Source organism: Oryza glaberrima, chromosome 11 (assembly GCF_000147395.1).
Source record: "Oryza glaberrima chromosome 11, OglaRS2, whole genome shotgun sequence".
In the NCBI taxonomy this organism is placed as follows: domain Eukaryota; kingdom Viridiplantae; phylum Streptophyta; class Magnoliopsida; order Poales; family Poaceae; genus Oryza; species Oryza glaberrima.
The window spans coordinates 13338596-13348438 of record NC_068336.1 but is presented as its reverse complement, the minus strand read 5'-3'; the positions used below and the strand labels follow the sequence as shown (position 1 = coordinate 13348438).

At 42.9% G+C, this 9843-nt stretch overlaps 1 protein-coding gene across 1 annotated transcript; it reads left to right on the top strand.

The window, feature by feature from the left end:
* The first annotated feature begins 3379 nt into the window (after positions 1 to 3379).
* On the top strand, positions 3380 to 7296 carry LOC127755184 (ankyrin repeat-containing protein NPR4-like). Its single transcript, XM_052280844.1, has 4 exons — positions 3380 to 3567; positions 3734 to 4246; positions 5788 to 6314; positions 6420 to 7296. Exons 1-4 carry the CDS (start codon positions 3387 to 3389, stop codon positions 7110 to 7112), a joined length of 1914 nt encoding a protein of 637 aa, XP_052136804.1. The 5' UTR covers positions 3380 to 3386; the 3' UTR covers positions 7113 to 7296.
* The last annotated feature ends 2547 nt before the right edge of the window (positions 7297 to 9843 follow it).

Below are 9843 nucleotides of genomic sequence, written 5' to 3'. Positions count from 1 at the left end.
TTTCATCTCATCTCTCTATATTGTTTATATCGGGTTATTATCCATCACCAAAGAGAGAAAAGATTGAAAGATCTTGGATTAAACAATTTGTGTAATTGTTACTTTGGTGATAGATGATAAACCGATGTTTATGGGATTAACCTCTCTTTTGCATAAGTTATCTACTAGGTTATTTCCCGATAATGAGATGTGGAAGATATGCATTCTTTTGTGATGGAGATAAAATGATATGTACCACTTCTTATCTCCTACTTTTTGATAGGTTTATATATATGATTTCCATGTCATTGATATATAAGTGTGAGACTAATTTTTACTCGAGTCTTATCTTATTTAGTCTCATTTACATTGAGAACATGGAGATCATGAAGGTATATGTTTTATGTTGGTCTACATCATTACTACATATGCCTTCTCTATGTGTATAGGATAAACCCCCATTGGTTATTCTCTAATTATGCATACACTTGCATCTCTTGTATATTTACCTGTATGCATATATTTAGGGGGAGCAAATCCTATACATTTATTGTGCATGTTCTAGATCCATGTTGTTCACCTATTATTTATATCGGATCTTTGCACTTGAGCTTGCATACGAGTATATGATACTTGTGATGTTAATGAATACTCAACAAACATATCCATATTTTTCATATGCAATCGGTTGGTCATCAAGTGAAGGATGACAACCGATTTATTGGGACTAATGTTCTCCTTTGAGATGTGCAAAGGAATAGGTCTAATTGTGATGAGGCTAATGGATGACACCATGAGTTGATGGTCACGAAGCCAAGGACATCACCATGTCAACAAGAATGAAGTCAAGATTGTGATGAGAAGAAAGTCTTAACAAAGGATGGTCAAAGCCTCATCATAAACATGGTTCAAGCGAATGGTCACGAGTGTTGATCTTGGCTCAAGCATTGACCCCAAGTTGGATGACGCAAGGAAAAGGTATAATTGAACTAAGAATGTTTTCTTAGTCTTTCCCCGGTCTTGATGGCTGGTGTAGACCGGATTTGCTAGATAGGCGCCGTACTATCAAGAAGGGTCTATGAAGCGAGCACGTGGATGATCTTGTGCCATATTAGTTCATATGTATGTAGGTGCATTTGGTGGGCTTGTCTAGCCAAGTGTGATGAGTTTTCTCAAGTCCTAAACAAAGAGAGAAGTGGGCATGTCCAATAGGAGTGAGTGACATCTTGTGGGTATGTCCGGTGGATATCCTTTGGTGTATGAGCCTTTATCCTTGACTTAAGTTGTGTTTCTTGGATGGATTTTTTATGGGTTGGATAGCCCTTTGAATAAGCTTTCCACAGAGTCCAAGAACGCCAAATTCCGAGATCTGAGTCAAGATATATCGTTGTTTTACTAACGGTTGGTTGTGCTGAAAAGTGACCTGCGGTCTGACCGGCGTGGTAAGGCCGGTCTGACCGGCCCCACTGGTCTGTTGCACTGGTCTGGTTTTTGGTGGCGATACAGAGCCGCCAAAGCCGCAACCGGTCAGAACGAGCCGACGGACGGTCTGACCGGCCACTACACTACGGTCAGACCGGCCAGGTTGAGTGGGCTCAATGATTGCCCTGCAACGGCTAGTTTTCTAGCCGTTACAAAGTAGTCTGGTCTGACCGGCCACACTATGGCGGTCTTACCGGCAGAGCACAGAGTTGGGGATTTCGACTCCAAGTGCTAGTTTTGGTGATTGGGGGTATATATATCCACTCCCCAGCAGCAAGGGTAAGGTTTTGGCACTCCATTACATTATCTTGAACCCTTGCAAGAGCTCTCACACCGTTGTGCACTTAGTTTATCTAGTGAGGTGTTTGAGAGTGAGTTAAGCCAATCCAAGTGCATTGCTTCATTGTTATAGCAGTGTGCAGTGGCACTTGATCATCCTCGGCAAGCATCCTAGACTTGTTACTCTTGAAGGTTGCCGCCTCCTAGACGGCTTGTGGAGGTGTTGCCCAGTGACCTCTCCGAGGAGATTGTGGAGGAGGCCCGGCACCGGTTGTGAGTAGTTTGGAGTTCACCACCTTCGGAGTGAAGGAAGAACTACCCTAATGATTAAGACTTGGGTAGTCCTCTCCGTGGGCCGGCTCCCACTTTGCCCACCCCTTGACGAAGGGGACGTGCGGTGGCTTCGTGGTTGAGCGGTGGAGTTGGGCTCGCCTCAACGGGGATTAGGAAACCGGCGAGTTTCTGAACCTCGGTGAAAAATCCCTTGTCTCTTGTCTTTTTTATTTGTTGCATTTACATTTGAGCAAGTTTACATACTAGAGCTTGTTTGTGCTCCTATCACCCTAGGCTTGCAAATCTTAACATAGGCTAGCTTCTTTGTGTACTTACTTGAGATTAGTTGATTTAGGTTTTGAATTGTGTAAAACCGTTTTGATTTACACTTCCTCATACAAAACTCGGTTTTAGCCAAAAGTTTTAAAACTGCCTATTCACCCCCCTCTAGTCGGCCCCCTTGATCCTATGACGGTTTTGGATTCTTTGACCACACTTTAGGCCGATTTGATTTGACTTGAGGGGCCTTAATTCGTGTGCTCGCTTGTGATTTGTCTGAAGTGTTTTTCTTTCATGCCTGCTCATTTCTCCTTCACTTTAACGTATATTGCCTACATACATAGTAATTCTTAAGACAAGTGAAATTATATTATTTATACTAATATACATGTAAGAAAATTTAGTTCTCTTCTTATTTATCGGTACTTATCGGCCGTCAACAACGCCAACAAATCTGACCTAGTTATCTTTGTCGGTTTGTAGTAGGCAGCCGTCACGGTGATGACTTGTTAATGACGGCCGGGTAGCAGCATGGCTCATTTGTCTGATCAATCTTTATCGGTGTCAGGCTTTTAGTTAGGCCCTGATAAAGATGACTGCTATCGGTGACAGCAGATGGTCTAACACAGATTGAGTTTTCACATCACTGGCCAAGCGTTCGCTGACACATATGAGGGTTTTTCATGCGATACAGATGACCTGTTCCACAATAGTGGACATAGATAGCTAGTACACGTAAACTGACACTGTATTTTTTTAAAAAAATTTTTTAGAATTATCTTTTCTGTAGCCACGTACAACTCGCTCAATTATCATGTATAATTCTGTCTGTTACTATAACAAAAGAAATTGCCAAGTCTATAGCTATTTGGTCCTCATCATCTGCCATCTCTATAGGTATTATATTCCACTATCTAAAAAAAAAAGGGCCCGTTGAACAAAAGATATGTTACAATATACAGACGATCTCATGTCATGAACATAACCGTTGACTGAGCACAAACTGACGCGTGCATTCTAATCCTGGGGACGGTGCCATCCAATATCATTCATAATTCCTAACAGATGCATTCATCAAAATGGAAAACTAACCAATGGACCTCACACCTGCTGGCAGTGAGCGTGACATTCGTGACGACTTGTTCATGTGCTCTGAGCTCTACATTGCAGCGTTCGAGGGGCACACTGATCAGGTCATCGGACTTTTAGAAGGAAGCCGCGCCTCCGCGGCAGTCGCCGGGAACGGCTGGTCGTCGCCGGCGGCACAACCAACAGGTAATTTCAAGGCCCTTTTCTCAGCTTGGTAGCTGCCGTTTCCTGCTCATCTTGCACAAAATGGGATTCGGAGAAATCACATGTTCTCTTGAAAGCGAGTTTTTAGGAGCAAAATTAATCATCGATTGAGCTGAAATTTTGATTTCAAATCGACGCGTTTTTCCAGCTAAACACCATGGAAACTGTAACATTCACGAGCTGACCGCCGATCGCTGGACGCTTCTCCACATCGCCGCGGCGCAGGGGCACGACGGCCTGATCGACGAGCTATGCCGCCGGGACAGCGGCCTCCTCTCCGCGGCGAGCTCGTCGGGGGACACGCCGCTGCACTGCGCGGCGAGGGCGGGGCACGCCGGCGCGGTCCGGGCCATCGACCGGCTGGCACGCGCGAACGTGGAGGAGGACAGGCTGCGGGAGGCCCTTCGCGGGAAGAACGAGGCCGGCGACACGGCGCTGCACCTCGCCGCGAGGCACGGCCACGGCGAGGCCGCGGAGGCGGTGGTGGAGGCGGCGCCGGAGACGGCGGCCGATCTGAACGGCGCCGGCGTGTCGCCGCTCTACCTGGCGGTGATGAGCGGGTCGGTGCGCGCCGTCACGGCGATCCTCTGGTGCAGGGACGCGTCAGCCGCTGGCCCGAAATCACAGAACGCGTTGCACGCTGCGGTTCTCCAGTGTTCAGGTCAGCTAATTACTATACTCATCTTTTTCTTTTTTCTTTTTACCTGTGATATTCAGGTTAATTAAAGGGAAATGAGGCATGTGCCAAGTGTTTTTCACGATTATATTAATTGTGAGTTGGGCTCCATACATCTAACGATTATTAAACCAGCTGGGGATTCTTATTAATTTGGTCAAAATTCGAAGGATGGAATATCATAACAAGTTCAACATGTACACATTGATGAAAGAACAACAATCATATTTATATGTACACATGAGGGAAGTTGACCAATTTAGATGTGACATGAGGCATTGGAAATTCAAGGTATAGGCCGTGTTTACTTCCCCTCAAACTTCCACAAATTTCGTGACATTAAATGTTTGGACATATGCATGGAGCATTAAATGTGGACGAAAAAACCAATTGCACAGTTTGCATGTAAATTGCGAGACGAATCTTTTTGAGCCTAATTACGCCATGATTTAACAATGTGATGCCACAATAAACATTTGCTAATGACAGATTAATTAGGGTTAATAAATTCGTCTCACAGTGTACAAGCGGAATCTGTAATTTGTTTTGTTATTAGTCTACGTTTAATTCCTAAAATATATATCCGTATACTTTAAAAAATATTGGCCAAAGAACTAAACACAGCCATAACCATATTATGAAGCTATGAAGATAAGTACTCGATCACACAACAAACCATGTCATGGCAAAGCGCGTCCTTTACTTAGAATAAAGGTTTTACGGTATTTGCATCAAAAAAGTAAAAATGCAACACTCCAAAAAGGGTATCACTTAAAATATATTGAAAAACTTATACAGTACTTCAGTAGTAAGAGCAAAAAGAGGAGATGGAGAAGGGTATAATTATTTTTAGTATTAGTTCTAGGTATGCATCGGTACTGGTGCTTATCTTCTCCAGTACGTTATTTACATGTTCCTTTTTGAGATTTACGTTTTCTTCTTGAGAACAAATTCACCCGGTAATCATCCGCTACGTTATTTACATGCTTTGTACAATTCTTTAATTAACAAAATTTTATATGCTTTAGGGAATGAAATAACTTATTTTTATAATGTCATGCACGCGCCTAGATTTTAATATTGACCCAAAAATAACCAACTCACTGATCTACCCATGGCTGGCAAAATAGAAACAACCTAGCTCCTAATTGCACATATGTTTATTGGGCATATACGTGCATGCATGCAAACCACGGATTGCATGCCGTTTTAGAAGGCCGGCAATCTATATTTGATTGAAAAAAACGGCTTTCTATGTATTGAAATTTGCATGTCCGTGTAACCAATGTGATGACTTTTGTTATGATTGATTTGGGATCTTTGTGCCAGGTTCATATTCATATCCAGTGTCTTTCTTGAATTAACTAACCGGCAAGGGCCCATAAATGGATGTGAACACAGTTTATACTCTGCTACATGCTAACCTGAACTCATTTCCTTACACATTTGTTCAACTATTTATCTACCATGTATTACTAGTTCTATACTATCATAATAACTCTAAAAGACTGCTCTCTTGTTTGCAGAAATGGTTTCTTTGCTACTGAACTGGAAACCAGGACTGGTCACCGATCTTGACAGCAACAGGAGCAGCCCACTGCATTTTGCCTCATCTGACGGTGACTGCTCCATCATCAAAGCAATCCTAGCTCATGCACCTCCCGGAGCTGCACACATGCAGGACAACCAGGGCCTCTCGCCACTGCATGCCGCAGCGCTGATGGGCCATGCAGCTGCCGTCCGCTTGCTGATGCAGTTCTCACCGGCTTCAGCGGATGTTCGAGACAAGCATGGCAGGAGCTTTCTACATGTTGCAGCTATGAAAGGCCCTGCTTCCATCATCTCGCATGCTACGAAAAACAGGATGCTCGAGCACCATCTGAATGCTCAGGACAGGGACGGAAACACGCCTCTCCATTTAGCGGTGGCTGCAGGGGAATACAATGTTGTTTCTAAGCTGTTATCAAGTGGCAAGGTGCAAACTCATATCATGAACAATGCAGGTTGCACACCATCTGACCTTGTGAAGGATTGCAAAGGTTTCTACTCAATGGTAATGTCTCTCTACATATATACATCCTTAAGCAAAATGTAACTTTTGGTAGCACTGTTCAATTAATTCAGTAAGTAATTGGCACAACTAAATACCAATATGCAGGTAAGGTTAGTGGTGAAGATGTATGTCTCAGGAGCACAATTCCAACCACAAAGACAGGATCAGATAGAGAAATGGAACGGCCAAGATATAATGAAATGGCGAGAGACAACATCGAAAAATCTTGCAGTTGTTTCCACGCTTGTGGCAACAGTCGCCTTCTCCGCAGCTTTCAACGTTCCTGGATCATATGGAGATGATGGAAAAGCAATCCTAACTGGTGATCGCATGTATGATGCCTTCTTGGTTTTGGATACATTTGCTGTGGTCAGTTCAGTGACGGCAACAATACTTCTAGTCTATGGACGAGCCTCGCAGTCTAACCGCTCATGGGTAGGCTTCATGATCTCGATGCACTTCCTATGGATGTCACTTAACAGCATGGTGCTAGGCTTCTTCACTGCTATGGCCGCAGTGACGAACAAGAAAGTGGGCACGAAGACAGCAATGTCCCAAATGATCTACTTTGGGATGTACTTCTTGGTAATGCTGCTCATAAGCCTTGTAACACCAGGGTCACTTATAGGCACTTTGAAGTTTCTGATAGGGGGTTGCATGGAACGACAACGGCGTGTCAAGAGACGCATCTGCCGACAGTATCCCTTCACCATTAGCTATGCGTTTAATGTGGTTATGTTCGTAGTGCTAAGTTGTGTAGCCATTACTTCCGTTGATGTCACTAGAAACCTCCCATGATAGGTGCGATGCTGCTAAGTGTAATTCATGGCAACCAGTACAAAACTAACAAAACATAAGACAATCATCGAATAGCATCAGGTCACTTTCAACCATAGTATATAGGTTACACATAATATGTCAATCCAATATATGTATATCATAAGTGACACCTTATAAAAATTTGCATGGACTACACACACAAAATGCCTGATTTTTTTATATGTTTGGAAGCCTTTATTTACGAGTGTGAGCAAGCTATGTTTGGAATTCTATTTGTAGACAAAATATCCACATGAGCACACATTAGTACGTTGACCCAATGCCTAACAAAACAATGGGCTTTTTGCTCCATTTTTTCTAGAAATAACTTGTAAAAATTAGCAAGGACAGTAAACTTTCTTATTTATCAGCCAATAGCAATTGTTTAGGTATCTTAACTTGCTATATTCAGATTACACTAAGAAATATGAATGCAAGATATGTAAGCAAAATAACACAATTTAATGTAAGCAAAATAACATAATTTAAACCATATTTGAACGTGTAAGTTGTGAGCCAACCACCTAATTAAGTATGTCAAAAGTTAAATCTCAATTCAGTGGCCCGTCATATTGATTTGGACATCTGGTTCGATGGAACTACAATGCACTTCAGAATTCTGCCTATATTCTTAAATCTGGATTTGGCATGCTCACATTTGAAATTACAGTGTTGCATGTGTTTACATGCAAAAAAGTTGGCATAAATACTGAGCTAGAATAGAAATTGATTCACCTATTGCCAATAAAGTTGCTATTTTTGGCTCTCCAAATATTTATTTGGTCAGAGCTTGCCAAAAAAGAAATATAGTCATCGTATTTTACTCCAGATGAACTCTCTATTAGCCTCTCTTTTACTTCTTCCTTCTCCCTCTCTCTAGTGTTTTCCCTACCCACTCAAGACCAGCAGTCGCCGCACCCTCCCTCCCTCACCATCGAGCCGCCTCGCTGCCTATGCTGTTGGCTGCGTGCCTTCCTCCACGTTGGCTCTCCCCCACACCCTCCATCTCTCCTTCCTTGCCACCGCAGTGCCTCCTCTGCCGCCAGCTCTCTCCCTTTTCACCAGCGCACAGATCCATATGGGGACCCACGGATCCAAGTGACGCTGGCGTGGGTGGTAGGCAATGATGGTTGGGGAGCATAGGCGGTGTCAAGATCTTCTTGGCAGAGGAGTGCGGAGAGCTCGACGCTCTATGTTGACGTTGATCTTCTCCTTGCTGGCCTCAGCAAGATCGGGTTGACGACGGCAAAGCTAGTGCTCACCAAGGACATTGTGTGAAGCTCGATGCGAATGCTTAGTGAAGCTCTGTGGACCTGACACTCCTTGATGGCCTCGCCGAGATCACGTCGACGGCGGCAAAGGATTGGAAAGAGAGATGGTAGCTCGCCGAAGGAGCCGACTGATGCAGCTCGCGCTGAGGGAAGGAGCCATCGTTGGCCAAGTATGAAGATGGTGAGGATGGCAGGAGGTCGTGATCAAGAGGAGAGTTTGAGGCAATGGGGACATTGCTACATGTGAAAGAGGGAAAATATGGTGGTACCCATCTTCACCAACCGAGAAGGCTAGCAAGATTTGACCACCCAGGGTGTTGTATTGACAAGCCGGACCGAATAGCATATTTGTTGGATGATGTTTTTCCTAGTTGTTTGCCAAATTTTGGCTTTGAGATCCAAATAGTCATTCTCTTAAAGATGCTCACCAGGATTGTCTTATGACCCTCGGTACTTCCCAAATCCCACACCTACCAAGGGATGTGCAACGCGGTTAACGAATCATAGAAGCCCAAATTTTTTTATTAATGTTCAGTAAAGATTTGAATAAGACGAATATTCAAATGTTTGTCGGTGTCATATATTAGAAAAACAGAATTAGTATTATTAATAGATTCGATCCTTAGAAACTAAAGTGGTCATTGGTCGGTCAGGATGTTCAGGAACAGTTGTTCATCTCTAACTTGTCTCCATGTCCTAGAGCCAGATGTCTGCTTCTCTTTCCCAATTCCAGTTCAATTGATCCAAGTGTACCCCCATCGAAGACTCAATTGTTGGGTCTAATGTTGTAGAGGTTGGTAACAAATATCATACGAGTTCCTCGCAAAAAAAAAATATCATACGAGATTTGATTAACTTAAGGGAGAATAGCTACTTTAGTCCCTAAAGTTTCTCTGTAGGATCAGTTTAGTCTCTAACATTTTAAATGGTTCAAAGGAATCCTTAAACTTTGTTATAAGGCCTAGAATAGTTTTTGGGTCCACCAAAATCATCATATGGATATGCCATGTCATCATTCATGCAAAATCTATAATGAATTGTCCAATTTACCCTTACGTGTATCATAGAAAATAAATATAAGGGTGAATTAGACATAACCATAGGAAAAAATACTTATGTTTTTTTTCACCCTTTTGAGGTATATTTTTGCTCTTACATTTTACCTTTTGTTTTTTATTTTCCTATGATATATGTAAGGGTAAATTGGACAAATCATATAGATTTTGCATAGGAATGTGACATGGCACGTCCATGTGGTGATTTTGGTGGGACCAAGGACTATATCAGCCCACATGACAAAATTAAAAGACTTGTTTGGACAATATGAAAGATTAAGGACTAAAATGACCAGGAGCGAAACTTCGGGACCATATTGACTATTCTCCCTTAACTTAATAAGTCAACATTTGGTTCTGGTCTTACGTCACCTAAACACCCAA